The following is an 18,627-nucleotide window of genomic DNA, read 5'->3' on the forward strand; positions in this document are numbered from 1 at the left end:
AATGGAACTGACCTTAACATTGCTTCAGAATGCTTAGCGTCTCATTAACATAACAGAATGACAGAAATGCATAGCACCTGCAAATCATAATTGTTACCGACAAACTCATTCAAAGTACATTCTATTTATGTTCTCTGAATGCCATATTCTACAAAACTGTGGAGGCCTTGACCTGGATGGAGTACCAGCTCCCTCATCAGTCTCAAACACATGCAATGAAACAATCAAAGCAGCATTGCAGGCTATAAATGCACCACTGTGCAACGCCCTCCTGCCTGATCCCCTAACTCATGGTTTAGGATTTCAAAACCAAACAAACACGGCAAAGAAATAAAATGATCACATCACTTATAGGTAAAAACATGTTTACTGGTCAGAACAAAAAGTCATTTATTTCTCTATAATAAACATGAACTCCTACAGTAGAAACAAAAATAATAAATAAATTAATTAATTAATTAATTAAAGTAGAAACAATAATCATTAGTATAACCTAGGACTAGCTTCATTTTAATTTCTCTCCTAGACTCTTTTCAACCCACCTAATACATGAATTTCATCATAAGGAGTCACCCCCATTTTTAAAGACTTAAATCAAAGGCAATATAAAATGTAAAATTCTCCCTAGGATGTGAATCCCTTCAGAGCTAAGACTCTGTCATATTCATATCTGTATCCGTGAATGTAGTACCCAGGATACAACAGGTGCTCCTTAATTGCTCTCCAAATAAATACCCAACATTTAATAAGATGTAAATTAGTTAAGTGAAGAAACAAAACAAAACAAACCTACATAATTTTTATAGGAAAAAGTCTTCCAATTGGGATGGGTTAGCCTGGTGATGGGTATTAAGGAAGGCACGTATTGCATGGAGCACTGTGTGTTATATGAAAACAATGAATCCTGGAACACTACATCAAAAATTAATGATGTACTGTATGGTGACTAAGATAACAAAACAAAACAAAAAATAAAAAATAATAAAATAAAATATAGCCAATCTTTCATTATTTGATTCAAGAAAGCATATATTTCGAAATATGCACATCACTTATTACCCTGAATTAATACCAAAAAGCACTGAAATATATTTACCCATTATACAATTCAGACACACCAGCAAGTGGCTCATTTTCACAGTTGGCATAAACAAATACAAAACTCAGTGCAAACGCAACTAAAGATGTGAGCAAAGCAAACTTCATAGAGTTTTTACATGTCATTTTGAGTTTTGAAACAAGGACACCACCTAAAATCTGACCAAGAGCAGCTCCAGGAATTAAAACAGCCCCTGATGAGAAAGAAGACACAGAGTGAGAAAACATACAAGTGTACTCAGTTACTCATATGACAATTGGAAAACATCAAAAACAAGCACAGTATTGTTTTAACGAATACTATCGCGCAATTTAGAAACCTATAACTAAAATAGTGGTTATGTCAAGAGATTAATAAAATTAATGTGTTGGATATTAAGATCAGCAAATATTCTCTTTAGCTACACAGGCTCTGTATTTCTCATTCATACAACAGACTAAAGTCAGAAAATAAGAAACTTGTATGAAAATCAGTATAGTTTAAATTTTAAAAAGTGGGCTATCCAAAATGATACACTATTCTAATAAACATTTAATGTGGTAAAGTAAAATTATTAGATTAAACTCAAACAAAAAGAAAAATGGTTTACCTGCAAGCGTGGCTGCAAAGCTGGAAGACAATCCAAATTGATTTTCTATAAATTTAGGTAAAAATGTAGCAAACCCAGTAGTAATTAAGGCTTCTGAAGCAGTTGAAAGAACTAAACACATAAAGACAGTATTCCGCATCAAATTCTAAGGAAAAAACATAGTTCATCAAATGAATAACTATGATTATACTGCAAAATGTAGCATTTGAATAGCAGCATGATGAAATGACTAATTTTTAATAAATACAATATAATTATCTACAAAATTTCAGCATTTTCTCCAATACAAAAGCATAACTATGGAATATTAATAGCTTTATATATACTATGTTGAACAATTTATACGTGCAATATCTAGAGAACTGACAGGTGATTCATCAGGAGGGTGATTGTGCCTTATCATATGCAGGGACTGGGTAAAGGATTTTAAAAACCAGCTTGGAAAGATTCCCTTCCGCAGTCTACTATAAATCTCCAAACATTAAATCTACCCCTTGTCTGATTTATTTTACTGTGTTTTGAATTTCCATGTCTAGTAAATGAAGAACTCAACTACAAGCACAGATGAGAATGGTCTGTAAGTTATCAAATTTATATTGTTCCATAAGTAAAGGACTCAATAGTTAAGAACCTTAGGTAGTTATAATTTTAAATATGGATTGCTGGACTTCTCAATCTTTTTCATCTATCAGGGAGACTATAGAGATTAATAAAGCCAGTTTATCTAACCATAAAGTAAAACCAAATTATAGTTCTGGAATATTAAAGGCAAAAAAATTTCAATCAAACAAAATACACACATGCATGTACACACCCACACACAGGAGTGATGAAGGGGCAAGATAGTTAGAAGTCAGATCCAGATGATCTAACATAAGAATAACAATAGTGACAAAAGGAGAAAAAGTACCTGAATGAAAACATTCACTATTTTTTAAAAATAATAATAGCAGAAAATACTTAAGTCTTCAGATTAAAAAAAATAATGGATTTCTGTCAAGGATTAATGAAAAAACACATATAGTGAGGTATAACCTATCAAACTGCCTGAAATTAAAGATAAATGAAAAAATGTATGAATTTGTAAATGGAGATAAAAAAGAATCACACTAACATGAAACTTCTCAACTACAACACATTTAAGTAGAAAAGAGCAATATAACACCCACAGACTTCTGGGACTAAAAGAATATGACCCGGAAGTGTCCATCTAGTCAAAATACCATTTCGTATTCAAGGATACTTAGATGGTATCCTGCCTGAGGAAAACTAGCAATAAAATACCGTACCCAGAGAGATCCGACTGAGAATTGAGACTTCGAAGCATGAAACCGTAGGAATAAAAAAAGCAGCAGGGAGTAATAACCCTTGATGGCAATATACACAAGAATTTATAAAATAAATAAAGTTATTATAAAAGAAAACAGTAGTTGGAACAATCTCAGCAAAACACAAGAATTTGCCTGCATGGGAGAGAACAGAGAGTTGAAAGGTGTGATAAATGGAGTAAGAACATTTTAAGTTTTCATTTAAGGGGGAAAATAAAAATAATTAAAAAGTAAATAATTTCAAATCTTGAAAAGGTAAAATTATAAACTCCTGTACGTATAAAACTTTTATGATCTAAATGGAAAGAATGTTTTTCTGAGGAGTACAACAGAACAGACCAGAACATTTGTTTCTTCAACCTCAAATTCAAACCAAGTAACCACTAACTGCCACTTCTTTCACAACAGAAAAATATTGGTTTGACATTCTCAAATATATATTTACAATTCAGTGATAACTGATCGATCCATTACATGAGGGAAATGGCAAGGAACAATGATTGGCTATAGCACTAATGAGGAACCACTGAATAATGATATTAGATATCAATAAGTTAATTCATGTTCTTTTAACCGTTCTACCCCGGAATAGTTCTCATTTACTCAAAGCATAATAAAATTAAATCTGAAGTTATTTATTTATAAGAGCTAGAACTATAGTAAATAGGCAAACAAAAATGTATCATGAAAATATTTGTGTGTATATATGTATATATTTATTCATGTATATACGTAATATATACATATATCTACCTATCTATATGTGGAGCAGGGTGTGTGTGTGTGTGGGTGTGGGTGGGTGTGTGTACAGTGTTATTTTACCTTTAGAGCAGCTGGAAAATCTTTCAAACTTGTTCCAAAATTCTCCTCTGTGTGTTTTAAGGAGCTATGCTTTTCCTGATGAGTCTGGCAAGTTCTTTCACTATGGATTTTTGCTGTGCCTAAAAAAATAGTAAATGTACTTGCTCTATCACTTCATTCTTCATTTTTTTTTAAAGATTTTATTTATTTATTTGAGAGAGAGAGAATGAGAGATAGAGATCACAAGAGGGAAGAGGGTCAGAGGAAGAAGCAGACTCCCTGCTGAGCAGGGAGCCAGATGCGGGACTCGATCCTGGGACTCCAGGATCATGACCTGAGCCAAAGGCAGTCGCTTAACCAACTGAGCCACCCAGGTGCCCTCATTCTTCATTTTTTTAAATGCTTGCTTTTTAACTGACACACACTTCTACAAATATATATATTCTGTAACATAAGAAGCCAGTTCCTCTCTTTGTCAACCAAATTGCACAAATTATCTATGTATGTAATTTGTCTGTCCTGAGAGCTAGTATTATTCCTAATAGCTAAAGAAGTTCCAATCAGTCTAGAAATTAAAATGAGACAATTTTGTTCCAATGACATATTTATTCCATTTACAAATATCTCTTAAATTCTTTTCTTCCTTTAAAATGGATCTCTTTTTCATCCATCATCCATTACATATTAAACGAAGTATGTTTGAGGCTCTTTTCCTTTACATTCTTTTATTCTAACATGCTTTGCAAATGAAATATTTACCATGTATTACCATGACCCTTTGATTTTTAATAATGGCACTGTCAATAAATCTGAGAAAACAGTCAATGTATGGAATTATAAGTTGGATGGCCCAGGGTAGAAAGAAATCAATGAGTCCACCTATTTCTACTCTGTCAACTTTTCTTCTGCCCATTCCGAAAAGTTAATCATCTAACCTGTTATACATAACAACAGGAATAACTATTTAACTAATTTCTGCCTACAGAAAATACTTCAACAAATAATGTATTTGAACTACATGGTTATATAGAAGCAAATTTTTACAGAGAAAGGAATGGATATTCTTTTCTCTTAATCTTTTCTTTTTTAGGCAAACTAATATTGAAATATGGTGAAAATGAGTGCTGTGAATTGTGTTAGACTGTTGAATCACAGACCTGTATCTCTGAAACATATAATACATTATATGTTAAAAAAAAAAAAAAAAGAAGATAGTAGGAAGGGAAGAATGAAGGGGGGGAAATCGGAGGGGGAGACGAACCATAAGAGACTATGGACTCTGAGAAAGAAACTGAGGGTTCTAGAGGGGAGGGGGGTGGGGGGATGGGTTAGCCTGGTGATGGGTATTAAAGAGGGCACGTTCTGCATGGAGCACTGGGTGTTATATGCAAACAATGAATCATGGAACACTACATCAAAAACTAATGATGTAATGTATGGTGATTAACATAATAATAAAAAAAAGAAAATGAGTATACTGCAGTATTACTCTGGTGACAATTGAAAATAAAGTACTTGTACTCTCATCAACAAATAACATCAATGATTTAAGGCAGATTGATTGTTGGTTAGTGAGGAACTGAATGCAAACTAATGGTTTGAATTGAACGCAAACTAATAGTTTGAAAGATCCTATATCTTGCATATACATAAAGCAAGATTCCAGATAACACATAATACACAGGAAACAAATTTATTATTAAGTGTGTATATATACATATAAAATAAAATATTATTAACATGTTATAGTATTATATAGTATATATAATAATATATTAAGTTATTAATAAATTATTAATTTATTATATTATTAAGTATATCTATACTAAAAAAGTGAATGTAGACAAGTTTATTGCTTTTATTAATTGGAAATAAAGGAAAACCATGAGTATTAAGATAGCTACACAAAATTTCCTAAAGACAAATACTCAAAAGTTAATATAGGAAGACAACTGAAATTCTATAAAACAATGAATTTTCTAGGATTCTTAGAAATTATAAGCAACCCTTGGCCCAGAATTGGAATAAAATTCCCTGGTTTTGAAGAAAATATGTTTACCTGGTAAATGTTTTGGAAAGCATAAGAAAGGTATTATCAAAGACCAAGCAAAGAGCCAACACAGAAGAAATCCAATCCACCACGCCCCCAGCCATCGTGGATCATCTTCAGTGATAGCTATGCTATAGGACAGAAAAACAAAATGTAAAAGTCAACTCTACCTTGTTCATTAAAATGCAGTTATGATAAGTACAGACTTTGTAATTCAAGTGCATATATAGGGGAAAGTATTATAGTACCCAACATTTTAAGTTAAGTTGAGCCATTGTGATGAATCAGATAACAGGGAGCAGGGACAAATGAGAGCTGTAAGAACAATGGTTTACAAAGTATTTCATATGGCAATATAACAGAGAAGTGCAAAATATTTAATAGTAAATACAGGTATGCTGAATATCTGAAAGCATACATAGAATTTCTGAACATTGTTTACCTAACTTTGGCTAAGTTTTTCTTCTCTACTATAGTGAGTACATCTTACAGCAAATCACTGATCGATGTTAAAAGCCCATACACTGTGCTTCGATTAAGGCATTCATTTAAATGTAAAATTCATTTATTTTATTTACTTACCTATTTATTGAGGTATAATTGACATACAATATTATATTAGTTTCAGGTATACAATATAATGATGCAATATTTCAATATATTACAAAACGATCACCACATTAAGTCTACTTAACATCTGTCACCATATAGTACAGAATTGTTTTTCTTGTTTTGAGAACTTATAAGATTTACTCTCTTAGCAACTTTCAAATATGCAGTCCAATATTACCAACTATATTTGCCATGTTGTATATTACATCCCATGACTTAATTATTTTACAACAAGAACTTTGTATTCCTTTTACCCATATCACCATCCCCCACCTGTGGTAACCACGAATTTGTTCTCTGTATCTACGAGCTTGTTTTTTTGTCTGCTTTTGTAGATTCTGCATACACATGAAATCATATAGTATTTTGTCTTTCTCTGTCTGACTGTAAAGTTCTTCTTAAAGTAATTTAGTAACAGTATTTTATAATGATTCTCATAGTTTTATATCAATAGGTTTCTCCCCCAAACACACCATTCCTACAACTCATGTAATTCTCCACTGAATTTAAAAACCTTTCTTAAAAACTCAGCTGTCTGCTTCAAGGACTTTCTCTGTACATTTTTTATATAGTCTCTAAAATATTAACCTGGAACTAACAGCTCAAAGAACAAATCACACATCTAAAATCACATTTTCTTATTCATTACTCAGAGTCACACATAGGATTGTGCAGTTTTGATTCCTAGTGGTAAAATGAGAAAATATGGCCTCATCAAAGGTTACTAACTTCTCTATATTCAGGAAAAAGAGAAGGTAACTTAGTGGTTAAAAGGAGGATTTGGGAGTCAAAAAGATCACTTTGAATTCATGCCTTAGCCACTTACCAACCTCTGTGTATCAATTACCTAATAAGATTATTAAAAGGATTAAATTAAGTGGTATGTAAAATAAAGTAACACACAAAACCTATGATATATATAAAATAGGATGGGATAAATAAACATTACCTATTATTATCCTCTATGGCCACAGTTAAAACCACACAATTGTGATTCCTCTGACCATATCAGAACTACTACAGAACTTAGTCTGAGAATCATAGACACTTGAGGCTTTTCAGGCTATCTACATCCAGCTAAATCTACTAAAAGAACAACCAATTTTGATTAAATTCTTCTTTCTGAACAATGCATGGGGTCCTAGATATGTATGTTGAAAAATTTCACAGGTGACTTTTATGCATCCTTATTTATGAATAAATGCATTATAGTAGGGGGTGGTATGGCATTAATTCATGAAGCAGTGCAGCTAAAACATTATAGAAAAACTGTGTGTATTCAGTTTTGTTTCAAATACTTTGAAAATGTTCTATGATGTTAAAATCATTAAAATAAAATAAATTTAAATAAGAGAAGAATAGATATTGCCTTGCCTTTGTCCCAAATCCACATCAATGTACAAGGTTAGCAGCTGTCCTCCCAATACATAGCCAACAGCAGGGCCTAATATTGACATAGAATAGCCAATTCCTAGAAGAACAAAGACATTGAAAATGGTCAACTGTACAACTTTGCTATGAATGTCTTACAGTAGTGAAGAAATATTTTACTGTAAAAATTTGAAATGATTAGAATTACGACAAAATTATGCATTTTCCATAAAAAAGTACAATTTGGTATCACTTGTTAATAAGTCAAGGAACTTAAGAATATTTTTAAAAATAAATATAACTATAAAATATGCTTTAAATATATATGTAATTCTATGTAAAAGTTGTTAGACTATAATAATAATTGCAATAAATCCAGCAACAATAAATTCAGGGAAAATTGCATTATGTTAAATGGCAACAGAGGTAATATATCTACGATTACCCTTTATGGATGATGATAATTACTGTTTACAGTTCTTATGGAAGAAAATAATGCGAAATGAGAAGGCTTTTCCACTCTGTACACACTCTAAAAGCAATTTGTATTTTGCTCTACAGCAGCTGATTTTAAAGCCTGGATTTGGTGATTAGCCTGGTTCATAAAAGTAAGCCATTAATTTAAACTCCTGCACTTAGTGAATCTTCCATTTCTACTTGCAGCAGAATTAAACTGACCTTATTTCTCTCAGATATTTAAAATTTTGCCATATGTAACATTTAAATTTTTGCAAAAAATTATGCATACATTAGTATCTTCATATATTACCACCTTCTGAATTTTTTATTAACTGATAAGATTCTCATTTGCATACACAAAAGAACAGAATCTATTGTGTCAATGGTAAAAATGACTTATGTACTTGACCAAGTTTCCAAAGTAAGGGTCATGAAAGGTGATCTTTTGAAGGACCACTGAGTCAAGATTCTGAAGAGAAAGACCTAAAAACTTAGAACTGATTTTTTTTTCCTGGGCATATTTGCTGATTCTACAAAAGACCCTGGGAAGGTTAACAATCCTTGCTCTTCTCCAGGAAGTAGGGAAACCAAAGTTGCAGTTCAGGGCCCCTAACTTGTGAGTTATACTTTATAAACTTCCCCCACCCTACATTTTATGTAGGCACCTAGGAGGCTATACTCTAAAAGTAAGGGTGAGTTAGAAGTAGACTTGCCCACAGAATAAGTACAGCTTTGCTTCAAATAAACTCAATCTGTGACATTACAAAGAGGGGATCCCAAATTGTAGAATACAGAATTCATATCTATCCTCACAAACTTTTTATAAGATGGCCCAGAAAGCCCTCTCTTCCCATCTGTCATGTGAGGACACAGGAAAAAGATGAATGTCTATGAGGTAGGAAGTGGGTCTCACCAGACACTGAATCTGTGAGTACCCTGATCTTAGACTTCTCAGCCTCCGGGGCTGTGAAAAATAAATTTCCATGGTTTACAAGCCAACCAGTCTATGGTATTCTGTTATAGCAGACTGAAAGAACTTAAGACAGTCCCAGAACAGAAAACAGAGCAGGATGTCCACAAAACTCCTAACTGCATTCAGCTGAAGTACATGTGTCAGTAAATGATGAAACAAAAACAGTAATATTGCTGTATCTGCCATCTACTGGGAATCTAATGGAAATACCCATGAAATTACAACTAACTTTTTAATAAACATCTATTATATTTTTACTTATAAATTAAGCAATAAAATGAAATGATACTGAAACATTTATATTACAGAGAAAACTTACCAATGTACAGAGAAGATTTGTGTGTGGGAACAGAATCATCAATAAAGGCTGTTCCCAGGGTATAGAGAGGAGTTCCTCCTGTTCCCAGCAATAGTTGTCCCAAGATGAAGACATACAAGTAGTTAGAAAGTGAAGAACTTGAAGAGGCACAATTGGTTCTATTCCTTGTTGTTATGCAAGTATCTTTGGGGGTAAAAAATTAAATTGTGAATTTACAGAAATTTAGCTAATAATTGAAATATCTATTTTTATCAATTATACTTGCCTAACAACCTTCTTTATTTCTTTCAATCACTTCACTTTGATTAAACTGTTCTTAAAATACATACATTACTAAAGAAAATTAAAGAAATATCATGTTAAAATTTAGACAATGTAGAACAAAACTGAGGAACATTAAACAATCAAAATTAACAAATTTGGAGTAAGTTAATATAAACACAATTGAAGCAAGTGGTGCCAGGGAAGTTTTCAGATTAAGGAAAAAAAAAAAAAACTAGCCTTTATTTTTCTTTCCAAGTCATAAATACAGTATGACCAGCATACTGAATTTGTCAATCGACACCCTGAACACATGTGAAAAGCATACTTAGGTTATATGATATTTTGGTCAAAACAGTAATTTCTTAATATTCACTACAAAGCCATAATACTTAAAGTTATGTCTAGTTCTTTCTTGTAGCTCAAACTATTTTATCAAATTTATTTTTAAGCAACTTTTAGCCCTATAGAATATTCTTCTGAATATCATCAAAAGAAAAATGGTTATTTTTAAGATTTGATTAAAATCTTCTTAAAAATCACATTCAAAGCCTGGATAATATAGTAAATCCATATTTCCTAAACTCACCTGAAAATATTAATGAATAAAGATGTTTGTTAAAAATATATGCCCGGGGCGCCTGGGTGGCTCAGTCGGTTAAGCGGCTGCCTTCGGCTCAGGTCATGACCCAGGGTCCTGGGATCGAGCCCCATGTCCGGCTCCCTGCTCAGCAGAGAGCCTGCTTCTCCCTCTCCCTCTGCCTGCCACTCTGCCTACTTGTGCTCTCTATCTCTCTGTCAAATAAATAAATAAAATCTTTAAAAAAAAAAAAAAATATATATATATATATATGCCCAGCACTTTCTTTCCCTTTGAAGCTGGTAGTATCCAGAAACTGCATTTTAACAATAGCCTTAGATGATTCTATTTTCATTTCCTTAATAGCAGATCAAGATGTATTACTTCCTGAATGATGAGATGAGTAAGACCCCCAAAGCACCAATCCTGAAGACTCTTTAACTGGTCCATGACCATCAGATTTTCAGATGCAAATTTTATGCATAAAATATTTATTATTTTTATTTTAAAATTTAAAACATACCCTATAATTTTGTACATATTCATATTATAAGAGGTAAATGAATATTTTGGCAGATCATTTGTATTTGTAATTGGGCTAAGTCTGAATTATTTGTCTTACCTCCCTGGCCACATCAGACATTTGACCTGTGACTTCTGGTTTCAATATTCACTTTTCTGGAGGTAGCAGATTAGACTAAAACTAGTCTCTTATTATTTGATACATTGCACAATTAAACATACTTACATGTATTTCTTGGTTTATTTTTTTCCTATTTTTCTATAATAGAGAAATATCTTTCTGTAGTAATCTAGTAGATATCTTGACCATGTGAGCATTCTGTGGGGTTTTGGTGTTTGTTTTTTCCCATAGGAAGTAATCTATGAGGTTTCAAGATGTTTGTTTAAGTAAATTTTTAAATAGCACAGAAGAAGACCAAGAGAAATACAAAACTCCCTTCCCCCTGCCTGCCTCCACTTTATGCTCTTCCATATAACTCATATGGAGGTAATGACCACTGTTAACAGTTCCTTTTATTTTTTTTTCAGACATTTTCTCACACATTCACACATTTTATATCCATTTACTTTTTTTACACAAGTATGGTCATACTAAACATACTGTTCTTATACTCAACAACTTCCAGATTTCACTTATGTCCTGGACATCTTTGATGTTGGAATTTGATCGTATTTAAATTTCTCTGTTGGCACTGCCATAACATCCCACAGCATAAATGCCATATAATTTACTTAATCCACAACTTACACTTAATAACTAATAACATAACATTTATTATTATTATACTGTACATATATTTAGGTCATTACAAACATGTTGTGATATGCATTTTTGAAATTTCCTTGGCATATTTATGCAAGCCTATCTGTAGTACAGTTTCTAAAAAGTGGAACTGCTAGGTCAAAGTGTATAAATATTTATATTTTGATATTGCCAAACTGCCTTATCAAAAAGTTAAACAAATATGCAATCACACCAGCAATGCAATAACACTTTGCATAATAAAATTAAATTACTATCAGTCTCTCTGGTTAAAAAAAAGTGCGCACATGTGCGTGTATATACACACACATATTTTTTAATTCAAATTTTTAGGCTCATCGGTACAATTAAGCATTTCTTATATGTTTATTGGCCACTTGTATATATTTTCTATGAATTTTTCAAATTTACTTCATGGGTTCTGATTTTGATATTTGATTTATGAAAGTCTTCCCTTCTCCAAGATTACATATAAATTAACATGATTTTATCACAGAATTTTTCCTACTTTACAGTTTACCCTAGAGCAGTGCAGGATTTGGGGTGCCAGTCCCTGCATAGTCAGAAATCCATGTATAACTTTTGACTCCCCCAAAACTGAACTACTAATAGCCTGCTGTTGAAAATCCTTATTGATAAAAGGTTGATTAGCACATATTTTATGTTTCATGTATTATATAGTATATTCTTATAATAAAGTAACCTAGAGTAAAGAAAATGTTAAGAAAATCATAAGGAAAATACATTTATAGTAAGTACTGTACTATATTTATCAAAAAAAAAACCTGTGTATAAGTGGACCCACACAATTCAAACTTGGGTTTTTGTGTTTCTCAACTGTATTTTTAATTCATATGTAATATAGTTTAGTGGGGAAAGACTGGGATGCAGTAGTCTGTTGGATTAACCAAAGATTATCTTTTACTCAATTTCTTGGGTGTGGGTTTATTTTTAGATACTTAGTTTTATGTTACTGATCTTTGCAGTCTTTCTCTGGACCAAATCTCTTGTAATTACTCCAGCTGTCTAAGCTTTGAGATATCAACATCTCATCCCAGCTATGACCCATTTCACAGTACTACATGAAAGGCGTGGTAACAATTAACATCTTCTTCTATCATTTTTCCCAAGTAAACAAGGCCTAAGAGCTATTTATGAAAACTACTCTATCCAATATATTACTCTCTGTATTATTTCTGAATAATTTCTTTCTATTGCTTTTCTTAAAATTAGTAAAAAGAAATGGCATATCAAGTCACAGAAAGGCTTGAATGAATCTTAAATATATACTGCTAAGTGAAAAATCCAGCCTGGGGAGGTGGGGTTAAGATCACATGGTAGTAGGAGGACCCCACGCTTGCCTCCTCCCTCCAACACAGCTAGATAAAAATCAAATCATTCTGAACACCCAAGAAATCAATCTGAGAACTGAGAGAATGAACTGCACAACTAAAGGGAGAGAAGAGGCCACAACATGGAAGGTAGGAGGTGTGGAGATGAGACGTGACTTGGGGGTAAAAGGATCACAGGTGCTGCAGAGGGGAGGGAGCCCTGATGATGGAGAGTGGAGAAAGAGAGAGCAAGGGAGAGACAGAAAGAGAAAGGGAGCAAGCACACACAGCATGCAGGGGATCGCACAAGAAAAACACTTCCCCAAAACCAATACCTGGGAAAAGGAGAGGGGCTGATTATTGCTGAGTTTTTACAACCAGTGGAACTCAAAAACTGGAGTTTTAGAAATCCTTGCCATGGTCAGTGTGGAGCCCAGCAGGCACAGTGGTGCTCCTGGGGGAGAGGGCGCAGACATCGTGATATGAGGATCCCCTAGGACACACTGGGGGAGACAGTTATTCCTACTTGTAGTGCATTTGGGAGAGGTGGCATTACCTCTCAGGGGACAAACGAGACAGCGGGCATCATTGTGCTGCCCAGTCCCTTAGCATAGGGGCAGAGACACACCTGCTGAAAGCAGCTAACCTGGACACTGTGTTTTACTCTGAACTCCAAGTTCCTGTGAATTAGTCTGGGACAAACGCCACCAGCCACAGCATAGGGAGGCCCTCTTTCAGAAGACCAGCATAGTCTGTGCTGAGCCAGGTCCCTAAAGTTTAGAGTTTTGAAACTCAGCTGACATGCCTGAGATAAAACACAGGTGTACTGCACCGCCAGGAGGGTACACAGTCTGGACACAGAGAGGATGAAGGCAGGGATCTGAGGAATGCCTGGGACACATGAGGAGAGAGTGATCATTCTTTCACGAGGGCTTCCCAAACAGCATTAGGCACAAACTCTGAAGACCAGAGACGGGGCTGGAGCTATTTTTCTCCAGCACAGACTAACTTCAGTGAGCAGAACAGGGTCCACAGTGAAGGCCTCAGCCGCTTACACAAAGTCCCACCCCCCCCCAACCTCCCACCCTCATGCTCTGCAGGTGATTCTTTACTAAGGCAAGCATGCCCCAGAGCAGCACAAACCCAGCACCCTTCCCCCAGAAGACCAGCATGAACCCCCCACAGGCACCAAGTCTACTGACCATAGAGTGCTGCAAAGCTTCAGCTCTAGGGGAAATAGGATCTGGCCCCTTTTAACAAGCAGACCACAGCACACCTAGTTAAAACTCTCCACACTCTGCATAAGGTCCAAACACTCCCCACTGCAGGCAAAGAGAAGCTCTGCAGAAGACTGACCTGAGGGAAAGAGCAGCCAAAATACAACAGCAGAGTGCACACACCATACCCCAGAAACACTGCCTAAAGTGCCAGGCTGTGGAGGTTATAGGACCTCTTCTTCATAAAGCTATTACTCTCAGAAGCAGGAAACATAGCAGGCTTTCCTAACACAGAGAAGACAGAGACCTAAACAAAATGCGAAGGCAGAGGAATTCATCCCCAAAGAAATAACAATAAAAGGTCATGGCCAGGGATCCTATCAGAACAGATGTAAGTAATATGCCTGAACCAGGATTTAAAACAACAATCATAAGGACACGAGCTGGGCTTCAGAAAAGCAAAGAAGACACCAGGGAGTCCCTTACCACAGAGATAAAAGACCCCCAAACTAGTCAGGCTGAAATAAAAAATGCTATTACAGAGATGCAAAACCAACTGGATGTAATGACCACAAGGATGGAAGAAGCAGAGAAACAAATAAGTGATACAGAAGATCAAATTATGGAAAATAATTAAGCTGGAATAAAGAAGGAAAGAAAAATATTGCATCACAAATATAGACTCAGGGAACTCAGCAACTCCATAAAACATAATAACATTCATATCACAGGAGTCCCAGAAGAAGAAGAGAGGGAAAAGGGGGCAGAAAGCTTATTTGAGGAAATGATAGCTGAAAACTTCACTAATTTGGGGAAGGAAACAGACCTCCAAATCCAGGAGGCACAGAGAACTCCCACCAAAATCAACAAAAGCCAGCCAATACCAAGATATATTGTAGTAAAATTTGCAAAACCCAGAGAGAAGGAAAAAATCCTAAAAGCAGCAAGGCAAAAGAAATCCCTAACTTACAAGGAAAGACAAATAAGGTTAGCAGCAGACCTATCAACAGAAACTTAACAGACCAGAAGAAAGTGGCATGATATATCCAACATATGGGATGGGGAAAAAATAGGCAGCCAAGAATACTTTATCCAGCAAGGTTGTCATTCAGAATAGGAGAGATAGAGAGTTTTCTAGACAAACAAAAACTAAAGGAATTCATGACCACTAAACCACCCTGCAAGAAACAGTAAAGGGGACTCTGAGTTGGAAAGAAAAACCAAAAGCAACAAACACTAGAAAGGAACAGAGAAAATCTCCAGAAACAATGACCTGTTAGGTAATACAATGGCATTAAATTTAAATCTATCAATAATTACTCTCAATGTAAATGGACTAAATGCTCCAAACAAAGACAGTGAGTATCAGAATGGATAAAAAAACAAGACCCATCCTATATGAGACTAATTTTAGACCTAAAGACACTTGCAGATTGAAAGTGAGGAGACGGAGAACCATCTATCATGCTAATGGATATCAAAAGGAAGTTAGAGTAGCCACACTTATATCAGACAAACTAGATTTTAAACCAAAGACTGTAACAAGACATGAAGAAGGGCACCATATCATAATAAAGGGGTCTATCCAACAAGATCTAGTAATTATAAATATTTATGGCCCCAACTTGGGAGCATCCAAATATATAAAACAATTAATAACAAACATAAAGTCATTGATAATAACACAATAATAGTAGGACACTTTAACACCCCACTTAGAACAATGAACAGATCATCTCAGCAGAAAATCAACCAGGAAACAATGGCTTTGAATGACACACTGGACCAGATGGACTTAACAGATATTTTCAAAACATTTCATCCTAAAGCAGCAGAATACACATTCTTTTCGAGTGCACATGGGACATTCTCCAGAATGGACCACATACTGCATCACAAATAGGCTTCAACCAGTACAACAAGACTGAGATTATACCCTGTACATTTTCCGACCACAGCTCTATGAAACTTGAAGTCAACCATGAGAAAAAAGTTGGGAAGATCACAAATACATGGAGGTCAAAAACATCTTACTAAAGAATGAATGGGTCAGCCAGGAAATTAAAAAAGAAATGAAAAAAATACATGAAAACAAATAAAAATGAAAACATCATGGTCCAAAACCTTTGGGATGCAGCAAAAGCAGTCATAAGATGGGAGTATACAGCAATACAGGTCTACCTCAAGAAGTCAGAAAAATCTCAAATACATAACGTAACCTTACACCTAAAGTAGCTGCAAAAGGAAAAGCAAATGTAGCCTAAAGCCAGCAGAAGAAGGGAAATAATAAAGATTATAGCAGAAATAAATGATACAGGAAAAAAAAACAGTAGAAAAGATCAATGAAACTAGGAGCTGGTTCTTTGAAGGAATTAACAGAATTGATAAACCCCTAGCCAGACTTACCAAAAAGAAAAGAGAAAGGACCCAAATAAATAAAATCACCAATGAGAGAGGAGAGATCACAACCAACACCACAGAAATACAAACAATGATAAGATTATCATTGAATCATCAAGAATATCATGAAAAATTATATGCCAACAAATGGGGCAATCTGGAAGAAATGGATAAAAAATCAGAAAAGTCTGAAGTCAAGGAGGGATTCTATGGAATGTTGCTGGCTTTAAAGATGGAGAGGACCATATGCCAAGGAATATGAGGAGCTTCTAGAAGCTTACAGCAACACCTAATGATGATCATCAAGGAAATGGAGATCTCAGTTAAACAATCCCCAAAAACCATTACTTCCAACAGTTTAATAAGCCTGGAAAAGGATTCTCCTCTAGAGCTGCAAATTAGAATGCAGCCAGCTGACACCCTGAGTTTTGAGACTCTGAACAGAGAACCCAAGCTGAGCTGTGCCAGACTCTTGACCCATGGAGTCAGTAAGATAATATAACTGTGCTGTTTCGAATTAAGTTTGCATAATATATTATGCAGCAATAGAAAACTAATACAAACATCTTACCAAAAGTTAACCAAAGAACAATTTGCCTCATTCTAGGTTGAATAATAACCAAAAAGGAAAAGCAAAACACATGGCAGAATAGTCTCCAGAAAAATGTCACTATGACGTAGATTTAAAAAATTACCATATTACCACGCTTTAAAAGTGATGACAACAATTGTTTCTTAAAATCAAAATTGGAAACAGGGATTTAATAAGCTCATAAATGTGATGAATAAGAGAAGAAAAAAATGGGCTGAAAAAATCAGGAAAGACATGAAATAAAAATGAAAACTACCATAGAAATAAAAGTCACATCAAAAATGGGGAAAAGAAAACAGGACTCAAAATTACAAGGAGACAGAATACATATCTGTGACTTGAGAAATATGAACAAAATTAAATAAACCAAAACTAAGACTTAAAAGATTAGAGAGAAAATTATGGAAATGAGATCCAGACAAAGAAAATCAAACATGGGCATAATCAATCAGAATAGGAAAAAGTATATACTCTGAGGTAGAACTTACGAAACTTTCCTGAAATAAATGAAAACTGATCTATAATTAAAAGAGCATAAAGCATCCCAGGAAAATTTGATGCAGGACTTTCAAGACTATACCTTTATAAAGTTACTGGATTTTAAAGATGAAGAAAGACTTACTTGTGCAGTCAAGAAAAAAGATAGTCACTTACGTAGAGGGAAATAAAAAACACTTAGCTGGCATCAGACTTCTCTAGAGCAACATTAATCTCATAAAGCAAAGGAAATGGCTTTTAAAAAAAAGTAGTCAGTGAAAGATAATGTGACTCACAAATCTTACACTCAAACTATCATTCAAGTATAAAGGCAAAAGACAAATATTTAAACATATTATAAATCTCAGGGAATTAACCTTTCCTGAAAAAAAAAACAAAAACAAGCACAAGAACTACTAGAGGATACTTTTCAGCCTACCAAGAAATACTTCATTCTGAGATGCCATGGGGACCTGAAGACTATTCATCCTAAGTAATATTAAATAATTTATTAAATTGCACCTGTTATAACACAGATTTTTAAAATAGCTACGTTTACTTATTATGTGAATTCTGTAGTATTATTAGTTGAGGAAAGTACCCGAACCTGGAATTTCAACCTCTAGTGAGAAATAAAAATTCCTGACAAAATAACTTTCAACACTAATTTAAAAGCATGTGATTTGACAATATACCACAAGAGGGAGCGCCTATGCTGTTCATGAACCGAGGGAGTGCTGCCAATAAAACTAAGGCTTACAACTTCACTTAATGGACAAACCAGTGTTCAGTCCTACCCACTAACCTGTGCAGGAACGAAAGGGAAAAGGGAAAATGAAAATCTACACACCTGGACATTTATAAATTAAATAGAAAACTCAGC

General features: G+C 34.4%; 1 protein-coding gene across 1 annotated transcript in view; it reads right to left on the bottom strand.

Moving 5' to 3' along the window:
* The window catches only part of SLCO4C1 (solute carrier organic anion transporter family member 4C1), a 63,990-nt gene that overhangs the window by 18,692 nt on the left and 26,671 nt on the right, over nt 1-18,627 (bottom strand). Inside the window, 6 exon segments of the mRNA XM_028102760.2 lie at nt 1,097-1,292; nt 1,689-1,833; nt 3,839-3,957; nt 5,877-5,998; nt 7,854-7,950; nt 9,602-9,784. Coding sequence (XP_027958561.1) covers nt 1,097-1,292; nt 1,689-1,833; nt 3,839-3,957; nt 5,877-5,998; nt 7,854-7,950; nt 9,602-9,784 — 862 coding nt within the window.

Source organism: Eumetopias jubatus, unplaced genomic scaffold (genome assembly GCF_037043125.1).
Source record: "Eumetopias jubatus isolate StellerSeaLion01/CBP00866 unplaced genomic scaffold, mEumJub1_p1.0 scaffold_5, whole genome shotgun sequence".
NCBI classification, from domain to species: domain Eukaryota; kingdom Metazoa; phylum Chordata; class Mammalia; order Carnivora; family Otariidae; genus Eumetopias; species Eumetopias jubatus.